Below are 27,934 nucleotides of genomic sequence, written 5' to 3' on the forward strand. Positions count from 1 at the left end.
CACAGACTTTAATACACACCACAAAAAATACCAGCAGTGTAACATATTTGGGAGGTTTGCTTGGGAGTGAGGGCAAAGTACAGTTGCAGGCAAACAAAAGCACCTGACAGCCCTCATGAGGGCAGTTCACACAATACCCGTGTCCTTTATCCGTAGCCTAGAAGAGCTGTGCAGCTTTATGTTGACAAGCATTACAATGAGCCATCTATTTTCAAAACAATCACACTAAAAAGATTTACAGCACATTTACAAGATCTAGCACTAATTTTTTGCAAGAACACACAATGGATCGCTATTAAAACACAGGCTTAGATCAGTCATTTGCCCTGCTAGGAGGCAGAGCTGTCACCTTCTTTGTCATCAAGACATGTAGGTGAGTGAAAGACAAACATAACGATGGATTTATGAGGTGCAATGTAATTTTGCTCTGCTTAAACCAAACATCTGTATAGCCTAACAAATATCATGTCCTCCTGAATCCTACTTCAAAATTCACGAGCATATCCATCAAGGCAATTACCTACATCAAAAACGGCTGTAAATTGAACACCAGAAATCACAAAACACACCAAGATGGTTTCACAACAGCCTTGAAGCTCCGATCAATTCTCCTGGGCATCACAACCTGTAAGCACGGATTTCAGGAAAAAGCAAAAAATCCACCAGTGTCTTCAATCAAGATCCCTGACTGTAAATGCACCTCCACTGTGTAGTCAGAAGAAAGTGTGGCCGCACCTGGAGCAAATTCTCTCCTCCTGACATCTCACTCAAGCAGGAGCCAGGTCAGCACAGTGTGGGGCCTGAGCTGGGGAAAGCCACTATCCCTTATGCTTCAGCTCCCTTTTTGCTCCCATTTTGCTGTAGGATTAGGAGGGTGAAAAACTTATGTATCAAAGTAGTAACTGTCGTGCCAGTGGCACCTTGTTGTTAAGGCAATGAGTAGGTCTGTGGAAAAGTAGAAAGGAATGAGAAGTGAAGAAAAAGGAAAAAAGATGGAATAAAGTACCAATAGAAAAAGAAACAACTCTATCTAGTAGTTATCATAGCTATTTCTACTCTAAATGTAGGTTAAAAATTGAGAAGTATGGTCAAGTTGCTCACTTTTAATCCATTCTGCAGGATCCAGGCATTCAAATTCCCAAACAGTTAGTTAATCTATCAGTAGCACAAGAAATGAAAATGGTTGACCCTGCTGGGAAACAACGAAGGCTCATGCACACCTCAGATCCATCGTGTGGTGGGAAGTGGGCTGGCAGTTAAGGATCTGGAGGCTGGACAAGCTGCACGTTGCACATACTCCAGAGCCACACTACACCAAGACCCCAGTCCGCAAACATCTCCAAAAGGACAGTAAGGTAATTCCTGCGAGTGCTCACCACTGGACAACTCATATATGTCCTTGTATGTCCAGGGCCCAAAATCAGTAATTTGTAAGTGTTTTCTTTTAATCAGGCTGTGCCAGTGTGCACCTTAATTTAAGCCTCAGTTATGAAGAGGAGAGATGTTAATATGAAGAATGGTCATTGCCAGAAAAATACACTGGGCAGTTTCTAAGAAAGGGGTGAGAGTGTGCTGCAGAAATTCTTAGTTCATACTTTTCCCCTAATTACTAACTCAATGAGTGCCCCTTTGTTTTTCAGGTCACTCCCCAATTATATATTACATGTTTCCTTCGTTCCACAACATTTAATTCTTTTCCAGTGTTGCAGAATTAACTGGACAGGGCTCTTAATCTTGTCTCTACAAAGGACTTGTTGTAATTGCAATGAATGCTTTCATTTTGCTGGTGTCTGAAATACGATTTGCAGGGAAAGGGGGAGTGCGGGTTGATGCTAGTCCCATCATTAATAACATTCTTGCAAGGATTGTAGCAGTGGGAGTAAAAACCCCAAAGCTTTTATATAATAATGAGCATGTGTCTGCACGTGAGCTGCTCCTTTAAGAAGCCTTGGGCTAGTGGAAGAAGGGGGATCCGGAGAAAAGGCAGCCCTACAGCTGTAACAGAGGGCAGAGGTTAAATCTGTTGGCATTTTCATTGCAAGTATGGTCACGGCGTACCCTCTCCCTGAAGGCTTCACTGAATTAGAGGTGTTTGCCATCGGCACTGCCCTGCTGGTAGAAGGTAAGCTCAGTGTGAGACCTCAGCAGCAATAAGATTTTTGCCCCTATTATTCCTGGTGGGAGGGGGAAGGAAAATTGAAGTAAACAGCATTTGTGGTACGCTGACCCCGAGCTATGGTGGTTACTGTGGCTACATCACCAGTGCTTCTGGTGAGTAAGTCAGGGTGAGCTGCAACTGTTTGCAGTGAAGATCTGTTCTGTATCCATAGCTGCCCTACAGCAGGGAACTACTTGCTACTTAGCTTTCTTATCTTAAGAATTTGGGATGTAAGATTTTGTTGTTGACTTTTGAAGGCAATTTTCTCTTCCTTGGGGGAAGGATGTTGAAATGACTGATGATCTCTCAATAAAATTGGGCTGCTTGTTTTGTGGGCTGTGATGGCCACCTTCTAATCAAAGATGATAGGTCCAAAATAGCCTGTTAACTGTTAGCATACATCTAGATTGCATTGGTAGCGCTGCAATTAATGGCTGCTGGCTAAAAGTAATGAACAGAAATATACTTGCATAAGATTCTAAAGCTTTCACAGCGTCAAGAAGCAACATTTGAGGTAGGAGCCGGCATTAATTTAGCTTTTCTAAGGCATGTGCCACTTTGAGACCCTGCAACAAAACTGTGCATTTGTACCTTCCTGGCAGCTAGCAAAGGACAGGCTTGTAGCTAGGATTATTTCAGTGTCAGTCACTGGCATCTCTTCTGAGCTATGTCCCCGTCGGGGCCTGGGATCCCATCCCTGCATGGTGATGCTCAGCTGGAGATGCAGGGATCGTGAGGCCCAACAGCAGAGGAGGAGAAGCTGTGAGCACCATCAGAATGGGATAAATACTCATCAGCTCACCCCACGAACGTGGAGCATGGGAGAAAGGAGGATGCTTGCCCTCTCCTTGCAGGAAAGCTCAGCTGGAAGGCAGCATTGTATCTGCCTGCAAAGGAAAGCTGGAAGAGCTGTGTCAGAAAGCTCTGTCTTCCTTAAAGAGAGAGAGAGAGAAGAAAAAGCTTCTACTACTGGCCCAGGGGCAAGCGGCTGCCTAAACAGGGCTAAACCTGGCCAACAGCCATTAAGCCATCTGCAGGGCTGGGCAGGTCCTGGCTTGACTGTGCACTTCGTTACTAAGGGGTGAGGCGTGTCAGGAGGACAGGGACACCGTCGGGTGCTGGCAGAGCTCAATGGCCAGGGTCCTGCTGGGGAAGGGCTGGTTGTGGTACCACAGCCCTGCCGGCCCTCACCTGCCCACCCACCCACCTGTGCCCGGGGCTGCAGCCTGCGGGGACCCACTGTTGCTGAAGTTTAAGCTGGTAACCTTCACTTAAAACTAGATGTGGTCAATGCATTTACGTTTCACTGAACATAAGTGTTTTCTATAGGGTTTTTGGCAGAATGTGCCCAGGGGATCGGCAATAATACTTTATTGTCTGACTTGGAAGAGCAAACTAAATAGTTAAAGATTAATTCACTTTCTCAGAGACTCTGAAAGAAATGCAATGACGACCTCTTTTTTTTGCTGCAGCTTCTAAGTACACTGTGCAATAAAGTCCTGGGGAAAAGGAAAACCTTGCATTCCCTTTATTAACTGGACATGTTTGCAGTTCTATAAATGAAAACTCAAAGCTTTTTTTTTTTTTTATTATTTAGTAAGTTCTCTACTTGTACACTCATGCTGGCCTTCAAGAAATTCTTTACTGTGAGGGTGGTGAGCATTGGAACAGGTTGCCTAGAGAAGCTGTGGATGACCCTGCCCTGGAAGTGTTCAAGACCAGGCTGGATGGGGCTTTGAGTGACCTGGTCTAGCGGAAGGTGCCCAGGGCAGGGGGGTTGGAACTAGAGGATCTTTAACGTCCCTTCCAACCCAAACCATTCCATGATTCAAGAAAGCAGAGTGGGGTGAAACCTGGAGCTTCCAAAAACAGGGGAAAGATAGAAAAAAAGGTGATATAGTCATAACTCTTCAGCTCTACTCTAAATATGGTCACAGCATACCTCTCCTAAAGGCTTGATTGCATTTGGGAGAGTTGGCAGCAGTTTTACCCTGTGGGTGGGAGGTAAGCTGGGAGGGAAGAAATAAGAACAGCAGATCTCAAATGGCTCTAAATATTTCTCCTGGAAATATTTTGTTATATGTTGTGTAATGAAAGACGCACATCAGCTGTTACTATGGTTATGCCATCAGCCATTAATGCAATTAAAGTAGGAGCAGGATTTCTGACTAGACAAAATCATCCATCTTATGTAACTGCTCAATTAAGACAATGAGCATAAGTAACTACACTACTTTACAGAATTAGGGGCTATGGATTTTTTTCTGTGCTACATCATTTCTCTTTCCAAGAAGAACACAAAGAAAAAGACATACTGCCTCTCATCTAACTAAGACTTAGAGATGGGATGTTGAGTCAGAGCCTCATCAGACCTAGAATAATTCAGGTCGTCTTGAAAAGGACATTAAAGGACAAAACTTGAGCTTAAACCAGTGAAGAATGGGTTTCAGCGTGGCACAGCTCTGTGCTGGGTGAATAGCTGGGGCTGCTTAGATGTTCCTCTTTGAGAAACAACATTAACTTATTTTTTTAAATCTATCAGTGACTGCTTTTTATAATTAGATTATTCCTTTCCATGTATAGTCCATTGACGAAGGGCAGTAATAAGATTGAGCTGGTGTGATTCAAGCGCTGTCTAGGTTAACCTTAGAGAGGAGCCCAAAGGGAAGCAGGCTGACTGAAACACGGCTGAGGGATTTCTATGCCTAGACACAAAAGAATGTTACAATTGACATTAAACATGACCCGTTTCTCTACAAAAGACAGGCCTGGAGACATGTGTCCAGCATGTGCTGGCTGTCACCCCCTCTGAAGCTGCCTCCTCTCCATCTCACTCGCTCCAACCCACATTTCCCTGGATGGAGCCTGGCAATCAGGTTTCTCTATTAAAACCAAAGGCAGAATTACAAATAAGATTAAGCCATTTCTGCTCCACATGACCAGCCATATCCCTGATACAGTCTGAGGCATTGGCTTCAGCTGTCACCTACAGCTTCTCTCCTGATATTCTTTGTAACCTGCATGCAGACTGTGACCACTTTGGATATATTCCCCATTCATAAGTTACCACAGATTATTGTTCTGTCATAAAAAAAAACAACACAGCAGTATCATTGCAGATATTTTCCATTTCCAGTTCAATCACCCCAAACAATTTTGTATTTCAGCCCTGCTTGGTTTCTGTCTGAATGGCTTGACAATTATTTCTTTCCGAAAAATCAAAGAAATCCGAACACCCAGCAATCTCCTGGTTCTCAGCATTGCACTGGCCGACTGCGGGATCTGCATCAATGCATTCATCGCTGCCTTTTCCAGCTTCCTAAGGTATATCTTATTTTTTCCTAACAGATGTTCAGAAGAACCACATGAAAATCAGCAGCTTACATTCTAAGAGGACACATTAATGAAATGACTCTCTTTCTAACATAACACCTAACCAACCTTCTCATTCTCTCAATCTGAAACAGCAAACTAAAACTCTGTATAGTTCTACCAGGTGAGTAAAAAAGCAGACTTTACTGCAAATGATCACTGACAGACTATAAGGCTGATTACAAAAGACATTAACACAGCTTTAGCAGTGGTTACAGTAGATGCTACTTGAATATCACAATAGTAGTATATTTTCATTTGACTAAACCTCTAGATTGAAACCAAATTTATTTGCAAGTCTTTCTGTTTCGTTATGAACCTTTCCATTAAAGCACTTATTTGAGAAGTTTGTGGAAAATGAAAATGCAGATCTGTTAGCAGGGAGCTCACATCAGTTATGACACATTTGATTTGCCACGTTTTCACACATGTCAATCATTTAATCAGAGGACAGAAACAGTATCAAGCATTTCAGCAAATAATTACAACAAACAAATCACAAGCAAACCATACTCAAAAAAAACCCACCACATGAATAATTCCACCTAAGTAACATTTTTAAACCCTGGAAATACCTTTGAGAACAAAAATTTATTTCAAGCCAGAATGTGACTATTTTATTCTCTCTTAAGAGAGATAAAATTTTTTTTGCAAATTAAGAAATCAATAATAAGCTCCAATAAGACCTCATTCAACACAATTTACCTCGCATACAGGCCATTCTTGTTTCAGACACTTATGTCTCACTGAAGTCAATAAAGATGCCTTTACTGAACTGGAGCTGAAAAGCTAAGGTCAATACATCAAAATGAGCTTACTTTTAATAATTGCAGGACCTTTCCTTTAAATAGGAGCAGAAGTTTCCCAGCCTCCCAAGAAGTCAGCCATCTCCTGTTCAAAGGGACTTCCATGGGTGATGAATTAAGCTGGTGTTCTGTAAATACATAACAAAGGAGATTGCTGGAGATTTCCACCTTGCAGCCAGCTTTATAAGAATAAGAGTCAGGTTAGATGAATACTCAAAGGAAAAAGAAAGCCATGGCTCCATGCTATGGGTCACCACAAAATTGAAGGCACATCAGCAGACGTCTGCTACATCAGATCTCCTCATGTTTCTTTTCATTCCATGTCTGCAAAGAATTGGTTTTTCCCAAGGTCTTGGAATATTATTTGTTATGAGCTTTTGTACTCTGTTGCACGGTGAACACTGATTTTCCAAAATGTTATTACTCATTTGCTACTTTCACATGTTGACAAATAGGCTGCTCCCAGTGGGTGCAAATTTTGAAGATACAAATAATTGGATAAAATATAGATTTCAAATACAAACCCCAAGTTTCCAACACATAAATGCAGGGTTATATTTTCTTCTCCACATTAAGAGTAAAAATAGCTGTTGTACTATATCAGACAGTAACAGCTTTCAAAATGTTTCTCAGACTTAGAAAGCACGTGCACAGGCTATAGTTTTACCTTCTCTGTTAACGCAATTTCCAAACACGTCTTCACCTTTTTCGATAATTTCCTTAACATACTCCTTCTTTGTTGACAGATACTGGCCCTATGGCTCTGACGGCTGTCAAATTCATGGATTCCAGGGCTTCTGGACAGCACTAGCCAGCATAAGTTCCAGTGCTGCAGTCGCCTGGGACCGGTATCATCACTACTGTACAAGTAAGGGCTACAACTTATCTAGAAACCTTACCCAGATCCTGCAGTAAAGCAGCTTGCTTAGATTTCACAGAATCAAAGCAAACACATATTATCTGCATATATTATATGTAAGATTTTTTTATCTTGCACACTAGAGACAAAGCAAATATAAACAATCTCTCCAAAGGACCTCTTCCCATACAGGGGGCACAAACCAACAACCTTCAAGAGATACTTCCTCTTCCAGATCACATCCCAGTCCTGACCCTCTTGCCATGCTTTCACCTTCTCCATAAGTAAACTTCTGAGTCCCAAAACAAAATCCAACTCTTCATATTGAAGAAAAATCTATGCACCTTGGGCTTCCATCCAACACCCTGCTGTGTATCAAACAGATCTTCATGCCCATGCAGAGTTTACTAATTACAGATAAATTTTGTGTAGCTAGAGAGCTGCTTCTGCAGATACAGCAGCTGGAACAGAGCCCAGAGCAAAGCACTTCTGCAGAGGTAGGATCGGGCAGACAAAGCTCAGCAGCCCCACTGTGTGACACGCAGGCAATTTGGGGCACAAGAGACATCTGTGGGGTTTGTGCTATGTTCCAGGCCCCTTTGTGAAGACTTGAACTTGGCACATTTGTTTCCAAGCAAGAAACAAATTATCTGCAAGTCTCAGTAACAGTGGGAGAAGTGGGTTTGAGTACTGATAAGAGGTGGAGTATGTTATTTTTCATCTCTTAATGAAGGCCACTTTTTGTTTTTTCTTGCAATTTAGTTTTTAACTAGCTCTGACACCTTAGCTAGATTTAATGGAAATCTAATACTAGACAGGGAGATCAACCCAGGAAAATAATTTTCCTTTCCTGTGGACTTATGAAAGCATATCTTTTATTTAGATGAGAAATAGAGATTGACAAAATTGTCAAAAATATGGATTTATAGTGATAGAGACACTCTGTCTTTTATCACAGAACTACCTCCTAAACTTTGGCGGTACTGGATTTGTGCATTCATGTAATATGAATTGAAATTTCTGCTGAATTAGGGTGCTGAGTTGGATTTGGTGTCTGCGGAGACTGGTAGGACTTGTGCTGAGACTCCAGCTGTGTTCCAGCCACCACTGTGGATGGGGAGAACAGGGGAATAACTGTATTCTCTTAGCACAGAAGTTGGGAAACATATCAAGTGGTGCTACCATCTGCCATAAAACAAACTAGCAGCCTTGCGAGCATTGGAACTGGCAAAACCTGCTTTCTTGTGAATATGGTACGCAGGGATGATATTTGATTTTATCTAATAAGGTAGACTTGTGCTGACTGCCCTGTGGGTGCTTTAACGGGGCCTCATCTCTCACCAGCCACCAACTGTCACAGTAAATGCAGCAACTTAGTACCTGCCAGTCCCCACTTCCCACTCCAGTTTACTTCTAAGTAGCCAATGTTTTCAAAAGTTATTAGGAAAGGACTGAATGACAAACACAGGGCATTCAATCTCATGCCTCTCATTAGAAAAAGGGAAAGAGACATGACATGAAATGCAAGCTTATTCTGAAAGGACATCTTAGCACTCCGTAATGCTAGGAATGCCCTACACCACTGCCATTTTGGCAATTGTGTAGGAGCTCTGCCACCTGGAGCTCTGCCACCTGGGAGGATGAGGTCCTCCCATGCAGATCTACACCTTTCGTGCTTCTTGCTAAAGCCAAGCCCTTTTTAGAGAAATGAGTCCACAGCACCTCATGTGACTGCCCTGTTCCCAAAAAGTTGTGTCCCTTTGTCAATGTTGATAGATAAATGCAGCCCTCCTTTTCTTGTGCTAAAGCACGGGTTGCTCAGACCGCTTCACAAAATATTTTTTAAATGAAAGCGTAAAGCTGGCTGGGGAAGAAACTGTTGAGCTGCAGTGCTTCAATCCCCTCCGCCATTCACAGCCTTTCAGGAACGGCTTCCATATGATTAAAAAAGCAAGGGGCAAAATACACCCAGAGCACACAGCAACCATGTTCAATCTGATGATCCTGTTGAGGGTGGAAAGGTTGCCAACCTTTTGTTCTTTAACTTTTGTCAAGAATTCAGCTCAGGCAAGGAAATGTTGGGGATTTTTTCGTGTCCAGACAAAGGCCCCAAATAATGCAGGCTGTAAGCTAAATTCATACCAACACCCTTTGGACACGGAAACGCATTTGGAGCTAGAAGAGGAGCATCTGTATTTTACAAGAGAGACAGCCTGAAAATAAGCATGCCCATGGAAAGACATTTTACTCCCTGCAACATTGACTTTAATGCTTTCTTGTTATGCACTCCTCCAGTCAAGAGCATACTGCATTAAGAGCAGAGGCAGAGAGACCCTAAGGGCACGAACTTCTTTACTTTGCTCAAATTGTTACTTACTGACAGCCAAACATCGCTGCTATTACTGAACATTTTGAACAACAAAACAAGAACAGAAACCCAGAAGGTTTTAAAAGCTTGTGCTCTGTGGCTATTCCAGTAAAACCAGTCACTTCTAGTTTCACTCTTCACATGCTGATTGTGAGGAAGATTAAGCCATATTTCATAGATCTGATATATCAAGCCTACAGGCTATACTGTGTTCTCAATCCATACATTAAACTCCTGTTGACACTGGTGCGACTTGCATGCCTGTACAGAAGGTACAAAATACCCTTGCCTAAAAAACAAAGCTATCAACATTTTATCTTCATTCCCTGGGAACCGGTACTCCTTCCAGACTCAACTGCATCATCCCAAATATTTTTGTTGTGTCCTAACAGTTTCCAAGAAAACATTTATTGTGGCATTCCTCAGCCTGACACTTGATTATCCACTATCCATATTTCTGAGGAAGAAAAAACTGATGAGAATGTGAGAGATTACTACGATGATGAAAAAAAAAATGGGACTTTTCAGCCATTCTGGATGCTAATGACACAAATATGTTTACCAACATCCTGAAAATTAACTGTTTAATTTTGGAAGTCTTAGCAATCCTCAGTGACTAAGTGCTAGCCTTTAAAGTGTATTGGTAACTAGACATGTCACTCATCAGCAAACAGGTTGATACTAATTGGCATATGGAACAAAATAGTATGACCACCACATATAAGAGAGAAACAAGAGTTTCAATTTTACTCTTCCTCCTCTTTCTTTCTTCCTTCCTCCTAGGAAGCCATGCTGAACAACTTGCTTTTCGTCCCCTAATGTGGCTTTGGGACCTATGAGATGCTAGTTTCACAGCAAGGAGAAGAGAACTACAGAAATCTGTAGTCTAAAAGTACACAGTAAGAGGAGAAAAGGCATGGGAGTCTGAAGGGTTTGAATGTCAATCACTAGCAAGGTGGGAAAACAGATTATTATATTTCAAAATTTGATCATTAGGGGGAAAAGGAGAAAAAAGTAGCAGTTTAATGTTAGTGCCTGACAGTGAAGGAGGAAAGGGCAAACTCTGAGGAAGCTGTCTATCAATAGCCAAGCATTCAGGACAGAAAATGACATTTTATGTCAAAGTAGACATTGTTAGTTCTCCCTCCCTGGCCATTCAAATGAGGAAACTGTCCTGAATTATGTTCTTAACATAGCAAGGGAGGAAGGAAGGAGCAGCCTGGGAGGTCTAACTAGAGCTGGGATCAGGCAGGCAAAGAGCAGCTCGTGGACAGCCCAGGGGCCCAGCGATCTGAAAGCAGGCAGCCACCCAGCAGAGAGATGTCTGTGCTGAAGGCATTTCAATCTCACGGACGGTTCATTTTGGTGAGAGGGTGGCACACTGCCATCAGCAGGTTATAGAGAGGGGAAGGATTCTGGTCAGATTTTTCCTTTCATAACCACGGCATACAGTTACAGTTTTAAAAGGAAAGAAAAATATCTAGAAGATTTTACACTTGCACTTAAGACTTAGGGGGAAATGGAAAGTCTGAAGTGATTTATGTCAGCACTTTTCTCATTATTACAAGAGAAAAGACGAACAAAATCAGCAGGGATTTCACAGCAGCATTCAATTTCAAGACGTAGAATTGCAGCAAGTTTTATCTAATCCTGAACATTCAAGGAAATCTAGGTTGTTCTGTCAGTATTCAAAGATTAGCAAACTACCATTTGCTCCAATTGCAGCTGTCAGCTCTGTCAAATTAGGAGCGCGTCCCTACATCCCGTGACAGTTACTGCAGCCACCCTGCCACGCTTCCTTCATCCAGTCTTGCACCTGCATCAGTTTTCCCTGACAAAACACCAGTGTTTACACAGATCTGGCATTTTCACTGAAGCAGGAGATAATCGCCAAGACAGCTTTATGATCATGGAGAACCACAGTAAAAAATTAATGGAGTAAAAAAAATCCTTTTATTAGGTTATTTTAAAGAGCTTTTTCTAATGATATGGACCAAAGAAGCTATTATGCAGTGCAGCTTTCTTATTCCTACAAAAATGAATACTTGTGAGCATCAGTGTCTGGTGCTTTTCACACTGCAGATAAACTAGCAACCAATACCTCTTTTACTTATTTCCTTGTTAGACTTTCAGATATTTTTGTCTTTGTCAAACTTTGCCAATTTTAAGTGATGCATGCCATGAAGTCTGGTACAAGCTATATTTATTGCTCTGGAATATATCAGCTATTGTAATGTAACCATTTGCAAGACTGAGGAAACATTTCCCCTCTATCTTAGAAAATCCTGTTGACCTTTTGTTTGAGAAATTCCTTTTGAACATCAGCCTGAAATCTAGTTGAAAGGCAGCCACTGTCAGAGATGTATTTTTTGCTCTTTCTGTGACAATGAGCTAAATGTCTGACCGATTTATAAATTGTCAAATAGTCTAAATTCATAAATGATCCCACAGACTAAAGATGGACAAATAGTTTATGATTACATCACTAAAAACTGGCCAGCATAATCAAAAGGAATTGTTCCATGCTCTATCTAGAACTTCCTAAAATTTAAGCTTTGGACACCAAATTTTAGTAATCTTTAAATGATGGGGGGGTTTTGTTCATAAGAGTCACCTTTTTTTAGTTCCAAAGCTATTACAGAAGCCATTTAAAATCCCTTATATTAATGTTTAACTGTATGGAAAAGAGAAGCTTCCCTCTTGCTTTTCAAGGTGAGAAAGCCAACGCACAAGAGTGATTAGATTTAATAGGACCAAATTGCCAGCACTGGGCCATAATTAGGAATTATATCCTTAAGCACATGCTGAACTCCATACATATACATTTAACTGAATTAGGACCTAACATGCCTATTACCTTAAATTTTATCAAGCCAAAAAAAGACATTTAAGGTAAAGCAATGGCCTGTTCTGCACAAAAACAACTGAACTGCTCTCTTGCTGTCGGCCCTTTCAGAGAAGGACATTTTTGCTGTGCTTCCCAGCTGCAGCAGGGGCCAAACTGAGGCAGGGCACTGCCAGCCAAAGGCACGGGGAGTTTTTCCCTAGACTGGGCTGCACTTTTCCTGTGCTGTTTCCAGCAGAGAAGATGAGATTTCCACCAACCTCCCCGCAAATGCATGCAGGCAGCTGGATCAGCTGCCCTCTGTCAGTGCAGGCACCCACAGGTGCCTTCAGCACACCATCAACACTGCCCCAGCAGCTGAGGGCACATTTTGTCAATGTAAGGTCTTTTCCTTACATGCAAAGATCCATAAGGTGCAAGTGTGTGGCTAGGACGCAGTGACTCTACAGTGCCTCAGTCACGGCCCATGGCATTTTGAGACCTTCAAGATACTGCAGTAGTCCATAAAGTGGAAGGATGGGTTGAAAAGTTTCTGTCACAAGATACTATGAGAAATAATTGATATTAACTATCTTACAGGACTTGCTGAGAAACAAAAAAAACCAAACCAAACCCCAAGATTTAGTTTGTTTTTCCAGAATATCAGGAGGGCTTATCGCTTAAAAAATTGTATTCCTAAAGCCATAAAGCTACTTTTGGCATGAGCTTGGTTTAAAAGAAACAAAATTCAGATCCAGGTTTCAGTGCAGCTGATTTTGACAATGCTCTTAAAGAGTTGATCAAATATGTAAAACACAAAACAAACCTGGCAGCTTGTGTAATAAGCTTTGTCCTGATTGAATTTCAAGTTACAGTTGTGTTAAGCCAAGCTACGAGAACCGCTATGTAGAACACAAACGGAAATGGAAACCTTGGATGAATAACAACTCTAACATGCTTGTTTTAGCATATACCTAAATAGGACACAGTTCTGAAAACCACAACTTAGACTACAGTGCTTCTTTGGACATGGAGGTTAAGAATAATTACAAGTTACTAAAACATTTGGTATTTCTAGTCCTCTGAATCAGAAACTATTCCTTTTTTTTTCATCTATGTCATCCTAGAGTCATATTATGTCAGCACTACAAAGTGGTATTTTAGCCTTTGCAGCCAAACTATATCTTCTATGTAGGAATTACACAAAACACAAATTATTATTAATCATTCTTCAGTAGTAATTATTAAAAAATAATGTTTTAAATTACTAAAAAATTTTTGGTAACTACCGTATTAAAACATAGAGTAGGTAATAAGAAGGATTTTCTTTACTTTTTCTTTGGTATGTGGACACCTGTCTTTTCCCATAACTAATTTTTGAACACCTGCATCCAAGTTGATTTTTAATGCAATTCCAACTGTAATTATTTTCCCTGAAGAAACCTCTGGGAGATAAAAAAAAGGACATCGGTAGAATCAGAATTCCTGTAAAAGGACAATTTTACTAACACACCTACTTCATTATCCTTTAAAATAACCAGAGCCAGCACAACACAAACTACCTACTGTAGAGTTTACAGTCCTTCCCCAGGCTGCTGCCTTACAGGGATGTCCAGCCTGTGTGGCCCCCACATGCTCTCCACGCACAACAGCCCATGGCAGGACCTCACCTCCAATCTTTCACCTCCCTGAGAAAGGTCAGAATTGGCCTGAATCTTCCTGGCCTGCTGTCATGATGCTGCTGTTGAGACAAAAAGATTGCTTCCCAACCTCAGTAAAAATTACATCATTATTTCTCCCTAATGGCAGATTTGATTATAAAGGAGTAGTGGGCAAAGTCACCATGCCCCTCGCTGGTGCAGCTGGCGCCAGGGGCTATTCAGCATGGGCATGATTACAGACGTTAGCCTCGATAACATAATTATCCAGGCCTTCTTACACGCAAGCAGCAAGGCTGGCACAATGTCCTGCAGCAGCAGGGAAGCCTGCCTGCCTTCTCCATGAAGGAATACTTCCTGTGTCTTTTGAAGTTTCCAATCTTTCATTTCACTCATTGACCTGTTCCAATGGCATTTTACGGAACTGGATGAGATAGGCACAAGTGATCATTTTTATTACAAAATTAGAAAAAAATTACTAATGCTGAGCGTCACATTTCCTGTTCCAGGCTAAGCAATGATATTAAGGGCAGAACAATTTGACCAGCAGTATTTTTAGAACAAGACCTGTTGTCAGGTTGTGTATATATATTCACATGGACATTGATGAGCAGTGATTTTAAAACAGGATGTATTTAATATCCACTCATGCCCTGCTCTCCCAGCAGGGCAGAAGGGAGTAGGCAGGGGGGCTGTCTGCAGAGCCACATCTCTAATCTGACCTACACCCTACAGCTGAGCTCTAGTTCTTCAGACACTATTTACTGCATTGCCCCATGCCTTCTGCTCTCTGCCTCATCTGAGCCTTTAAACACATTCCCAAAACACAAGAATGTAATGTTTGTAACAGCTTCTGTATCTCCAGTATGGTACAAGGCTGAGCAGTAATGCGGCATTTGTCTAAGTAAAGAACACAAAAGGGAAGTACAACGTGCTGTTTCCTAAAGTCTAAAAGCTGCCTTCAAATTTTACACAAGGTTGGTTCCTCCAGACTGAGGTCAGCTTTAGGCTGCAAGACAGATAACTGCTTGTTTCTGCCTGAGGCCCAGGGTCGGGGGCACTTGGCTCTGGCCCCACAGAGCCAGACAGCTTTGCCTGGTGGTTTCATTCCAGGCATGGAGACCCACTCTTCTCTTCCCACAGGGAGCAAGCTGCAGTGGAGCACGGCCATCTCCATGATGGTGTTTGCCTGGCTCTTTGCCGCCTTTTGGTCCGTGATGCCCTTGCTGGGATGGGGAGAATACGACTATGAACCCCTCCGAACCTGCTGCACCCTGGACTACAGCAAAGGGGACAGGTGAGGGCTGGGGCCAGCTCTCACGGAAGGTGGGGTGGGTTCTGCTGTCCTCTGGGGTGTCCGCAACAGCACACCAAAACTCCCAGCTGTCCCCATCATCATTGCTGGGGCAGATCTCCCTCCCAGCAGCTCAGGCCAAGCATGCATGCCCTGGGGGTGCCTTGACCCACATGACAGAATACAGGAACAGCTGAAGTCAGCTTCCCCCATGGGAGATGCTAACACTCAGGTTCCTGCTACTCCCTTACTCCTTGGTCACCTCTAAGCTGCATCTTTTCTGGGTTTAAGACTTGACACCCTTTCCAAATGGTTTTGTTTTTATGCAGTCCAGCACTGTCTGAGTAGCAATGTTTGTGTTCAGAAACCAAACACCTGTTGTGATTTTCTGCAATACTCTCCATCCTGCACACAACAGCGTGGCACAACTTAACCAGCCTTCAGCAAATGCTGCACCTAAAGCATGTTGACAAAACTGGTTTTGGCAATTTTAAAAATACAAGCTAATGAATATTTACAGCAAGTTTACAGAGATGCCCTAGAGAGGAATTAACAACCTCTTTTTTTTCCCTCCTCACCCTTTCCAGAAACTATATCACGTTCCTTTTTGCCCTGTCCATTTTCAATTTCATGATCCCAGGCTTCATCATGCTGACGGCCTATCAGTCCATACACCAGAAGTTCAAGAAAAGTGGGCACTATAAGGTAAGAAAGCTTCCTTAGCCCCTGCAACTGCCTTGCATAGGACTGCATTCAGTAGAGACCAAGTCCTCAAAAAGTCAATTTCTTTCATAGTGGCTTTGGCTCAGCTCCGTCTGTGCTAACTCCCCAGTGTTACTTGAGTAAGTAACCTTAGAAAGTTTGTGGAAAGCCCATCCTTAGAGATGTCAAGATTTGACCAGGCAGCCAGGTCTGCCCTGAACTAGAGCTGTAAACAGTCCTCCATCAAAACAGGGGTCAGACAGTGACGCTGAGGATCCCCCTCCACCAACACTGGTCTGACTCTAGTCACAAAACCAACAAGCAGCATGCAGAATATTTGCTAATAGCATATCAATATGCATCCAGAAAACCTTTGCTCAGGAAGGATCATTATTTCCTGCTTTGCTACAGGCTCTTAGCTTATCGCTGAGGAAGTCAGCCAGAACCTCAGCACTGCAAGGAAACACGCAGGCACCCCATGGGGGAGAAGGGCCTTCCTAAACACGCCATGTTGACTTGGTTGAGAAAATTCAGAAATCTTTATGAGCTGGAAACAAAGGAATTACTCTGGCGTGGCAGGTTTATGGGAATGTAATGTGGTGATTATATGAGTTGTTTCCTTAGGTGCAGGCTATACAGTCCAGGGCACTATGCATGGCTGGCAGGCACAGCCTGACCCCTGCACTCAGTAAAGACAGTCACTTCTCAAGGGGGATATTTGCTGGTATAATTACCAGCAAAGAGACAGTCAGGCAGACTGGTTTGTAGCTGTCTGGAATATATATATGTGTGCCCTCTACATATTTCTTGAACAAATCTCAGTGTTCATTATTATACCTATTACCTTTTTTTCAGTGAGTTTATGCAATAGCATGTGATTTCTTTCTAACGATATTCTGTACCTATGCAAACTAGTTACAATGCAGAAAATTTAAGGATGAAATTATCACTTTCCTATCATTAATATTAATACTTGGGAACGGCTGGCCACGAATACCATGGACAAGGCTCTAGCATGAAGGACACAGGAACCTACTGTCACAACACAGATGCCACTGCATCCATCTGTTGCACTGCTGTAGCAATGTCGTTACACAGTTTACTCGTGTGCAAGAGTATTCTAAGAAGTCAGCAAAATATCATTCCTTTTTATCTGTTTTATATATACACATTGCCCTTCCCCCTCAGCAGCAATTACTGGCTATGGCTTCTATGTCTAGCACACACGCTGATTTAACTGATCTACCACAAGATGCTTTGTCACCTCTGCCCAGGAGCCACTGTCACTCCCCACCTGGGACCAGAGCTTTGGGGCTTGCTGCAGAGGCAGCCCTCCATGCAGAGGGAGCTGTGCTCACACACCTCCAGCATCGACGGCAAGGCAGCAATGGTACGGCACATCCTGCTGCTGCTGAACACAAACCACGGGCTCACAGCTTCTGTCCCATCGCCTGTTGCAGTCTGTGGTTGTGAAACACAAATGTATTGCTCTTGTTTTTCAGTTTAATACTGGTTTACCATTGAAGACACTGGTCATTTGCTGGGGTCCCTATTGCCTTTTATGCTTCTATGCAGCAGTTGAAAACGTGATGTTCATTTCACCAAAATACCGCATGGTACGTCTATGCTGCCATAATCAAACAGTTGGGAATTCAAACTATATTTTCTTTCCTCTCCTCTCTCCGGTCCTATGGAACAATGCCAATTGGGTTTACTTGTTATAACATATATAACGAGTAGATATATACTTGTTACATATAAGAAGTAGACTGTTTCCTCAAAGCATTCTGTTAATCTATCACTTTTAAGGCAAAACAGGCATTGTATTACTGTTCTGATCAAGCAACAATTTAGGAAGCCAGGGGGTGTTTTTCTTCAGCAGTCAGTTAGGGGGCTGTACCTTGTACTGCTTCATGGCTTGTAGGAGCTTTTTGTATCCTTCCCAGAGTCAAATATCAGCTAAAAATGTTCAGTTTTGAAGAGACTATTTGTCTCATTCATTTTTCTAAAACTTCCCTCTCCTCAGGGGAGCTGCAATTGATCACTCTTAAGGTTATGCTGCCTCCTTTTTTCCCTTTTATCTATGAGTCTTTGCTCTGAGACTGCCTCTGGAATTCAGTAATACCACATCAAATCTTTCAACTTTTATTCAGTCCAAAAAAAATCAGCCCATTTTCAGGTCAGCAAATGCATTACTGTACTTAGGTATTTGGTATCCCACATAAAATGTGTTAGCAATATTAGCCCACTTATCCATCAAAAGGTGTCCACAGCACAACCTTCACTCTCAACTGAAATATCCCAGTTTCAGGCACTGCTGATCTCAATTCTTTCTCCTGGAGACTATAATTTCCTGAGCAAGGGCCTCCCACTGACCAAATTGCTTTTACCTCTCATGTCTCCAGGGTAGCAAGCTACTGTCATCGGAGACAGGCATTTCTTTGGTAAAGGGAAACTGAGCCTCAGCTGAAATTAGTCCATTGGCTCCTCAGTGTATTTTTCTATTCATAATACTGTGTCTCAACAGATTCCTGCCGTTATTGCCAAGACTGTGCCAACGGTGGACGCCTTTGTATATGCCCTGGGGAATGAGAACTACAGAGGAGGAATATGGCAGTTCCTCACAGGACAGAAGATTGAGAAAGCAGAGGTTGATAACAAAACTAAATAACCCACTACGGCATTAAGCCAAATTAAAGCAGGTACATCACTGAAAGCAAAACGGTAGAGGAAACTGTGTGCGTTCTCTGATATGTACGTGCAAAGGTGGTTCCACATTGGAAAGGCCGTGCATTGGCTACAAGCAATGAAGTACTGAAAGAAAGCTCTCCAGATAACTGTCCAAACCATCACGAGCTGCTTGTCAAACAAGCTGCCTTAAACCTGTGTTGATTGTCATCAGTCTCATTTTATATGTCACTGCAAATAAACTATGTGCTGGAATGCATATTTTTTTTCCTGATACACTAACATAAAAACTCAGCAAATTAACTGAGGTAGGGTATTCGTTTATCCAGTGAGGCCTCCTCAAATCAATCTGTGCAGTTTGTCCATATGGTAATGTCTGGATTACCAAAAGATTAAAGGAGTATCCAGTATTACACCACATGTCTGTATAAATAGCTTGTTCATCTGAACAACGCATTTTCAATACACCCAAAATGGGAGTTCCCAAATTTCCACAATGAATCTGCCATCCTAATTCCATAAAAACATTTCAGTGGGCATTTTACCCCAATAAGGAATATTAGCTTGGCTCCCATTCAAATGAATTAGTGTGTGACATGAAGCTTTGTCACACGCTAAACTGCATCAGATTTTGCAGCTGCTGCTTACCAGGACAATCAACAAGCTCATAGTCCATCACAAAAACATTCATCTTTTTATTGAACACTGAGCAAAAACTGAAGGGAGGTATTGGTCAGATTCTGTTCTAAAAATGTCATAAGAATAAAAATTCACATCTGCCACTAAATTTCCCTATGCTCTATATGAGTAAAAACAATCACTGAATTGGTTGTGATTAAAGAGTCTAAGCAGATAAAAAGCCACTTATTTAACAATTATCAGAATTCCTATATATATTAAACTATTAAAAATGTCCACTTTAAACACTTATATTTGCTCACATTGCCTACAGGATGAAAAACTGCCAGCTGATGTTGCCTGTTACTGCAAGATGGGTGATTTACAAAAAAAAATATGTGCATGACGCACAGATTATAAAAGATTGTGTGTACAAAAAGCCAAGCCTAATTGACTCATACAGGGATCATATGGTTCATTTCCAAGCATTACCAGAAAAAGACCTCTTGAAGCCAACCAAAGAAAAAGTTGATCTGTCCCTATGGTGCTTCCCCACATACTAAAAGGGAAAACGGTTGTGTACAGATTATAAAAGGGTAAGAAAAAATGGTTGCATATGGGTTACAAAAGGGTAGATGGTGCAATCCTGGAAGCTAAACAATCAGTGGGTAGAAGGGACATTTCTCCTCGTGGATAGAGACAGGAAATAATTGTCATTTTTGTTGCAAGTTAGCCAGCAGGATCCCATTCAGGGACATGCTTTGGGACTTGCAAGGCTCAATCTAGTCAAAAACTACCTCACAGAGCAGTGAATAACGCCATGACAAAATTATTCAGAATAGTCACACATAAAGCTGACAGCTAAGACTTACATCTTTGGTATACGTAAGATTAAGTGAGCAGATGACAAAATGTTCATACTGATAAGTACAAAATAATGTGTATGGGCACAGAATTACCTTTAAGTATGCATCTACAATGACAGGCTCTAAATCTGTAATTATCTCTTTCTCAGGAAAGAGTCCTGGGCAGGTCTTGAAATCATCAGTTCACCTGTCAGCGGGGTCATTCTGACAAATCCCACCAGAATGCTAAAAAACACTAAAAAAGGAATAGGAAACAAAAGACAACACATGGTCGCACCACTTGAGAGCCACTGTGCTCAGAGTTATTGAATAGGGTGCATTGTTTGGGTCATTCTAGCTCACAGAGGGTATACATAAGCTGGAAAAGGGCCACAGGGATGATCAAACATAAGGAGAAGCTTGAACACACCAGGGATGAAATGAAGGAGAATGCTAGTTCAGACGAGGTAGCTAGTGAGGAGACCAAAGAGAGCCTCATTGAACCAGGGGTTCAGGAGATGAGAAGATATGACCATTTGCTGCTTTCAACAGCAGAAGAACAATGAGACACAGTAAAATTAAATTGAGCCGTGTATTTTCAGAAATTTGTGGTTTGAGGAGTGTTCTTCATGTTTGCCTACTGGAACACACTATGGCTTACATAGCAATATAGTAATAATGTAATAAATAACAGCTTAAGACATTTGGTTGGGATCTGAGTCCCCTTTGGCTTAAAGGAAACATCTCAGTAACTCATCTCAGGCTTTACCTCTTAGTCCATTTTCAGATTGATTTCTGACTTGCTTTTACTGTAAACCTTTTGCCATGGTAGTACAAAGCAGCAGAGCTGTTTCATCATGCTGTTGGACAGCTACAAAATTCAATGTGCCTCTGTTTAGGCTTGTGTATTCTTCTTTGTATTTGGTGACTGAAACCTAGTCACGGGTAAAGCTGAGAATTATTACTTAGTGAGCATAAAGTTGCTTAGTGGTATTTAAGCCTCCAGGGGCATAGGGCCTCTGTCCTGAGCAGCAGCCAAAGCTGTCCAAAGCTGTCCTCTAGGGCCCCACTGAAGAAATGCAAGGTACCAAAGTTACTGAAATCTTTCTGACCTAGGCATGGTGCAAAACTTACAGACAAACTTTAAGAACATGGGACATGCTCATACAGACTAATGTAGTGCTATAAATTGAGATTACAGCAGAGGCAGTACAGTGCATTACGGTGACATGAGAACAGGCTATCCCACCCAAGAGGGGGCTCCCACAACTCTTCAGAGTGAGACGTCACTTCAGACAGTTCCCGGTCCATAATGCCTCAGCTGCTGACTTCCTACCAAAGAGTGGAGGAAAAGAGGTTGCTCTTGACTCATTTATTGGATCATGGATAATCTCACACTCTCTACAAAAACATTTGAAACAAGGAAAAAGAGACTGAAATAAAGATAAAATTTCCAGAAACTGGTCACCAAGGTAAAAATCCTCTTCTAGCTCTAACTAGCTCTCACCACTAATTTATTCACATTAAGAAGAACTGGCTGATGACCACTAATAAGCGTATCAACAACTGTGCTGTGTTTCTTGCAGAAAAATGTCTGAAAGCAAACTGCAGTACATCAAGATGCCCAACACACACTTCTAGTTAATTACACAGTTTATCCTTAGCACAGTCAGCCCTCCCCACAGCAGCGCTGGCCTGGTGCCCTCTGGCACTGCTGGTTGTCCAGATCTTGCCAATGAATATCTGCTATCATCCTGATAAAGCCTGTCACAACAAGGTCCCATATCTTGAGTATGTGAGCTAAGGCACACAAAATCCCATCATGTTTTCACACTCTGGAGAATCCCAGATAGCTAGAAACAAGATTTATATTACCCTAACCAAAGTACAGCCCTGGGGGTTATACAGAGGCTACAAAAGACTCCCATACAGATAGTATCCCACCTACTACCCAAAAAGAACAACAAAACAAAACCAAAAAGAACAAGAAAGGAAAAAAGCGTAACCCTTTGATGCATTCAGCAACTCAGCTTAAGCTGGAACAGCCGATCTGCACATCAGTGATTAATACCTGTACTGTCACTAAAGATGAGAGTGTCTACAACCAACCCACTTTTAAAAATAATTAGATGGCACTTCAGGCTACTTCAGACTAGCTATTGTAGCCCTTTGTTGGGAAGGGTTTGGGCAATTATTCATGATCAAAATAGAAGAGGAAAATATCCCTCTCCTTAGGGTTCAATTACTTGATTCAGTATCCAACCACTCTTAACACACCGTGATCTGCAGTACTATATCCAATATTACCGAAGCACCCTACTATCCCGCTTACAGGCAGCCTAATTCTGCTCATTTGTGTCAGAGTGAATACTTTGACGCACTGATGAAAAACAGACTTCTGAAGAAGAAATAGAAGGCAATTTTTCCTCCTTACCCTTAGACACAAACACTGTAATTTCTCCAGGTTTCCTTTCAGCAGACAGAAATGCCTCAAACCTTAAATAGCATCTTTTGCAGTTCTATTTTCAAGGCTATTAAACACCCACAACTCCAAATGAAGTTACTGTGTCCTCAATAATGCTGCAAATCAAGGTCTTGCTGACTCAGTTTTCCTACACTGCCCACACTTACAAACACCCTATAGTTCAATAAAAGGGAGTTGAATTTTTCTGCAGTGCACATTCTTCATGTGCTCCATATGCTTTCTGATGTATTTTTCCTAGCACCTCTTGTACATCTGATTGGTACATTACAAACTGCTATAGGAATAGTGTCAGGGGATGAATTTGCACAGTTCCCAGTCTATCATCATTCTATTTTGAATTGCATTACTGTAAAACAGTGAAGTGAGTTGGTTTTGTCACCACAGGGAAAAAAGGATTGCCAGATTCCTAAATATATACCCAAGTGCTAACGATCGGTTTGGTTCAACACATTGGGATACAGAGATTAAAAACACAATGTAAAATCCTTATAATATCGTAAAGGTCCCTTCCAACCTAGAGGATTCTATGATTCTATGATGATGGCAAGTGTTAGTCACAATAACTTATCCTTCCTGTCTTGTCTCACTTAAATTTCTGTTTGTGTTTCACCTGTGAGGATGGCTAAGTGGAAACTCACACCTCAGCCTATGATATTCAGAGTTTGCATTTTGGGATTTAAATGCAAAACCATTTGCTACCATCTGCCTTGTATACATATCAGAGGATTACAATCAATGGTCTGTATGAGCTACCCTAGACAGGCTAACGCGGTAGACACTCAGAAGGTACTTTGTTATGAAAGGAGGCATTCCACTTTCTGCAGAGAAATAGGGAAGACGGACCCATTGCATTAAGATTATGTAAAATAATAAGAATTTTTAAATGGTGAACAGACGTGGTCACACATATGTTCTAGGTATTGTTTGGAAATTTGCTAATGTAAGATAATCTCTTGTGTATCATTAAAAGACAAAAGGATGCAATAATAACAGCAACAGAAAGCACAAGAATTCTAAGATCTCAATAAGATGCAAGATTCAATGATTATGAATACATTTAAAATTGTACATGCAAGACTTAAGATTTTTTTTTTAACACTTTAACACCCTTGGATTTCCAGAGGCAGGATTTTTTCCTGTGTGAGCATGTATTTTTGTGAGCTAAATTTTTCAAAGCAGGTTTTGTTCAGAACGCAACATCAGAGGACAGAACTGTCAGAAAAGGAGAGCTGGGGCTGAGTAAAGGCGCTGTGCTGGGATACAGGTGCACACTGGTTAGAGACAGCTCCCCTGAACAATGCCAGAGAGATGAGGCAAGGACAGCTGAAGTGAGCTGCTTCCTCCTTTGAGACTCTGGCCCACAGAAATTGCCAGTCTATGCAACTAAGAATTTACACCTAAATGTCAATTTCACATTGAGAAGTATTTCAGATGCAGATTCTATCACCTGCTCTAATTTTAATTAACCTAGGTTTTAAATTAATACAACACATTTAGAAATATGCTTTAGAGAACAATACTTAATTCAGTAGGTATCTAATGGTAGAAAATATGCTTCCTTTTTATAGCAATCTGTTCTTGGGAATCTGAAAAATAATTGTGTGGTTATAAAGCAAGGTCTAATAACCCAATACGGTGCCATCATAAGTTTTTAAAATAATTATTTCAAACCGGTAGTACAAGAATGTGGCCATAGGGAGACAAATATTTGTGGCCTACAAACACATATACCTTATTTTTTAAGAAAGGACTGGAACTGTACAAGCAATAGTTCACTTATATATGAAAACCAGCAAAGAAAATTATACAATTGGAAGCAGAGAGCAAACTTTCAAGTCCCAACAGCAAGAGTCCTGAATTTTCAGTGTGCTTTACTTCTTGACAGTGAAAACAAATTGTATTTTGGCAGACAACAATTGGAGCCTCTAATTGCTGGAAAAGTCACTATTTGAATTTTCTTGGTGAACAGTGAGATAACAGATTTTTCCCTCATGGTCTGCAATGAGGGAAATCATCCACTGCCCCAAGATTTGTTCCACTGAACTACACAAGGAGGTGCTACGGCAGCATTCTTGATTTCTCTCTCCATAAGCTGACCTGTCATTCAAATACAGGCAATTTTGCAAGCAAATTATATCAAACTAGATGAGAGGTCATTGTGCTGAAAAGCAGCTGTACAAGCAAAGGCTGAAAAGATGCTATTAACTACAGATGGAGCAGGAAAAATGCCATTAAATAAATCGAGGGAAGACAAAATCAATGCTTTGATGGCAGTATTTGTCAGTTCTTTCCCTACTGAACAGGAGTCAGTTCGAACTCCAAAGCTGCCCGGCACTCTGCAGTTACGCTTCTGGCCCAGCAATGCATTGAGTGGCAGCATGTCCTTAGATATCACCTTGAATGGAACCTCTGATGGATGGATCAAATGCTGTATTTCCCAGACGGCTCTGGGAAATTCTTTCCTTCTAGGAAAGTCTTTCCTTCACTAGGAAGGTTTCAACTTTCTTGAAATAGCTAACAAAGAAAAATCTTAATGGAGACAAGACAGAGGGCTGATTTACGGACTTAGCCTTATGGACTTTATCTACAAAGAGGCTACGTATTGAGATACTTGGCACAGACATGCAGCTCTTGATGGATAGTCCCTAAGCCTAAGTTTGGTACATAAGCTCTTCCCCAAAAGTGGAATTCACACATAAGGTGAGGAAAAGCACCTTAAATATACTATAAACCTGGATCTGAAAAGGGTTTTTTTGTTTCATATCATGCCTGTTTTGGCTTTTGGCACCCCATTGAGCCACTTCCCTGCAGACTGCATTCAGCAAGGATTCAAAACCTGGGACTAGGCAAAGTGAACTCTGTCTTTTCATATAATGAGCAAGAAATCACTGTCAAGGCCAAAAGAGATGCTTTTATGCGATAGCGCTCATGGGGAGTGGAGGGATTCAAATCCATTTGTTCTTAACCTGATGGCAATCAAACACGTATCTTCTCTCACCTAGGAGAGCCAACAGGCTGTTCCAAAACTTTTCCATTTCCCTACTGACACTTTCCCTACTTTGCCTTTGCAGAAAGAAAATACAAGGTTTTGCCAACTGAAGGGGGGGAAAAAAAGAGAACAAGCAATTTGGGATTGATTTGACGTGACTAGAAGGGAAGAAATCTGGATCATGGTGTTTGCTTCCAAGACAAAAATGCAAAGGCTCATGTGTTGCTAATGAACACTTGGATTTCTCCAAGATACTTGTGAGGATGAGTAAAATATGTCAAATTACTCCTCCTATGGAATAAGCACATAATGTATTCTATGGAGTAAAAACTAGGCCACTGGCAGATCTTAAAATACAGTTGGTAGGCAGCTACCACTAAATGGGAACATCTTTAAGCCAGAGAGACTTTTTATTGATCCAAATTTTTTTGCTTCTCTATGCTATAGTCTCATATTTAGGTGACATAGAAATTTCTAGAGTAGTAAGCTAAGAGATAGGTGGGTTATCATTATAGGATAACCTGAGCCACCAAGGTAAACCTGACAAAATACATTGTGGTAAGACCAAGTGTTTGAGATCCAAGAATGGCAGTCACTTATAGTACATGATGGAAGACTTTGCTTTGAAAAAACAGAGCTCAGAAAAGGATTTAGGGGTCATTATAGATAATCGCCTAATATAAGCTGTCTGGGCAATGCTGTTGCAAAAGGGACTAATGAGATACTTGAATATAGGAGGGGAAATTAAAAAAAAAAAGTACAGAGAAAAAAAAAGTACAGGAAAAAAAAAGTATGAAGCAGAAATAACGAAGGATTCCAGCATCTCTGGGAAGCATTGCCAAGACCCCTACTAGGTTACTGAACCCTGTCCTGGTGTCTGCATTTTAAAGAGGATTTGAAGACGTTGGACAGAGTTCAAGTGAGTGTCACAAATGAATTCTCTGGCTTTAACAAAACAACCCAAGCCTTCTGACGTGACGGGTAAGGAGCTCAACATATTCAGCTCACTGAAGGGAAAGCATAGACATACCTTCATCACACTGTGTAGGTAATTGCACTTGGGGAAGATATACGTGATGAGCTTTCCAATTTGGCTGACAAAGATCCAATGAATAAAAGTTGAAGCTAGATAAATTCAACCTTGAAATAAGGGAAAATTTCCCAGCAGTAATGAAAGACAGGAACAGCTTATCAGGGGAACTAGTGAAGCCACCTTTACTTGCAGCCTTTTAGACAAAGACAGATAGCTCTGAGGGTACACCTTTAGCCTAGTTTCAGACTAGATGATTATGGTTGTCCTTCCCAGTTCTGTAAGCTGTGAACCCCTAGTTCCCCTATGCATATTTATTTCCTCAGCCCCTGGTGAAACAGGACTGCCTACACTGTACTCACCATGCTTGCAATGCTTCCATGATGGCTCGAATGATGCTACAGGGTTTACGACTAGCAAGAATGCAGAGTTGGCATTGTGGGGCCACATTGGCCTCATGGTCAGGGAGAAGGGTTGATAGAGGGAAAATGTTTCTGACTCTGCCATAAGAGAGGCATCAATGGATGAACCATTGTTCCTTCTCAACAAGAAAAAGAAATACCTCTTTTTCTCTATATCTTACTTGTTCTAACAGACGCATCTATGTTGCAGTCCCAGAAACATCTATGTGTAGCAACAGACATCCCACAGGAACTTTAAACAAATTAGCTTGCCATACATGGGAGGTGAGACTAAATGATCTTACAGTTCTTGTTTCTTTTTCTTGTATTATCCCAAATATGTTTTCTCTTCCTTTCACAGGTGACTGGAGCAAAAGGGTGGGAAGAGGAAAGAAAAAGTACTTATTTGGAATGAGGTTTTAACTTGGTGTCCCCTGGGAGTAACTGAGTGAATGCAGTGACTTCCAGGCTACATGAAGGTAAGCAAGACCAGATGAAACCCTGTCAGCTGAGCAAGGGACAATTGCTTGTCTGTGAACTCCAGCTTTCTCCCACTCCTATGTCCTGTTCCAATACAGTCATGCAGCCCTGAGAATCAGCTAGGATTTCGATGTCAGGTGTTTGAGAGATCAAGATCCATTCCTAAGGCAGGAAAAGGCAATTGCCACAGCAGCAGGATGGCCATTAGCAAATCTCTTTTGGCAGAGAAGCAAAAAAAAATAATAATAAATTGCAATATAGTACCTAGGACAGGACTTAAAAACAAACAAAAAAGCACACCAAGTGTAAAATTTTGTTCTTGAATAGCAGGGGAGAGTGTTCAACCCTTGTGAAGCT

The 27,934-nt window shown here is 41.5% G+C and overlaps 1 protein-coding gene across 2 annotated transcripts; it reads left to right on the top strand.

Annotated features, from left to right (window-relative positions):
- The first annotated feature begins 1,947 nt into the window (after positions 1–1,947).
- RGR (retinal G protein coupled receptor) lies at positions 1,948–27,576 on the top strand. 2 transcript variants are annotated; one of them, XM_014940404.1, is made up of 8 exons: positions 1,948–2,122; positions 5,326–5,482; positions 7,083–7,204; positions 15,189–15,342; positions 15,927–16,044; positions 17,544–17,657; positions 18,569–18,743; positions 27,459–27,576. In XM_014940404.1, the coding sequence occupies exons 1-7, from the start codon at positions 2,044–2,046 to the stop codon at positions 18,710–18,712; spliced, it is 888 nt and encodes a 295-aa protein (XP_014795890.1). In that variant the 5' UTR covers positions 1,948–2,043; the 3' UTR covers positions 18,713–18,743; positions 27,459–27,576. The 2 variants fall into 2 exon arrangements, with proteins under 2 accessions (XP_014795890.1, XP_014795889.1); XM_014940403.1 differs by lacking the exon at positions 27,459–27,576 and having other exon boundaries at positions 18,569–18,923.
- The last annotated feature ends 358 nt before the right edge of the window (positions 27,577–27,934 follow it).

This window comes from Calidris pugnax, unplaced genomic scaffold (genome assembly GCF_001431845.1).
Source record: "Calidris pugnax isolate Ruff unplaced genomic scaffold, ASM143184v1 scaffold39, whole genome shotgun sequence".
Lineage (NCBI taxonomy): Eukaryota > Metazoa > Chordata > Aves > Charadriiformes > Scolopacidae > Calidris > Calidris pugnax.

Excerpts from the sequence above, each read along its gene's own strand:
- RGR (XM_014940404.1), top strand. The coding sequence starts at position 2,044 with ATGGTCACGGCGTACCCTCTCCCTGAAGGCTTCACTGAATTAGAGGTG. Across the intron at positions 15,343-15,926 it reads GACTACAGCAAAGGGGACAG|AAACTATATCACGTTCCTTT; the intron begins GTGAGGGCTGGG and ends CACCCTTTCCAG. Across the intron at positions 16,045-17,543 it reads AGAAAAGTGGGCACTATAAG|TTTAATACTGGTTTACCATT; the intron begins GTAAGAAAGCTT and ends CTTGTTTTTCAG.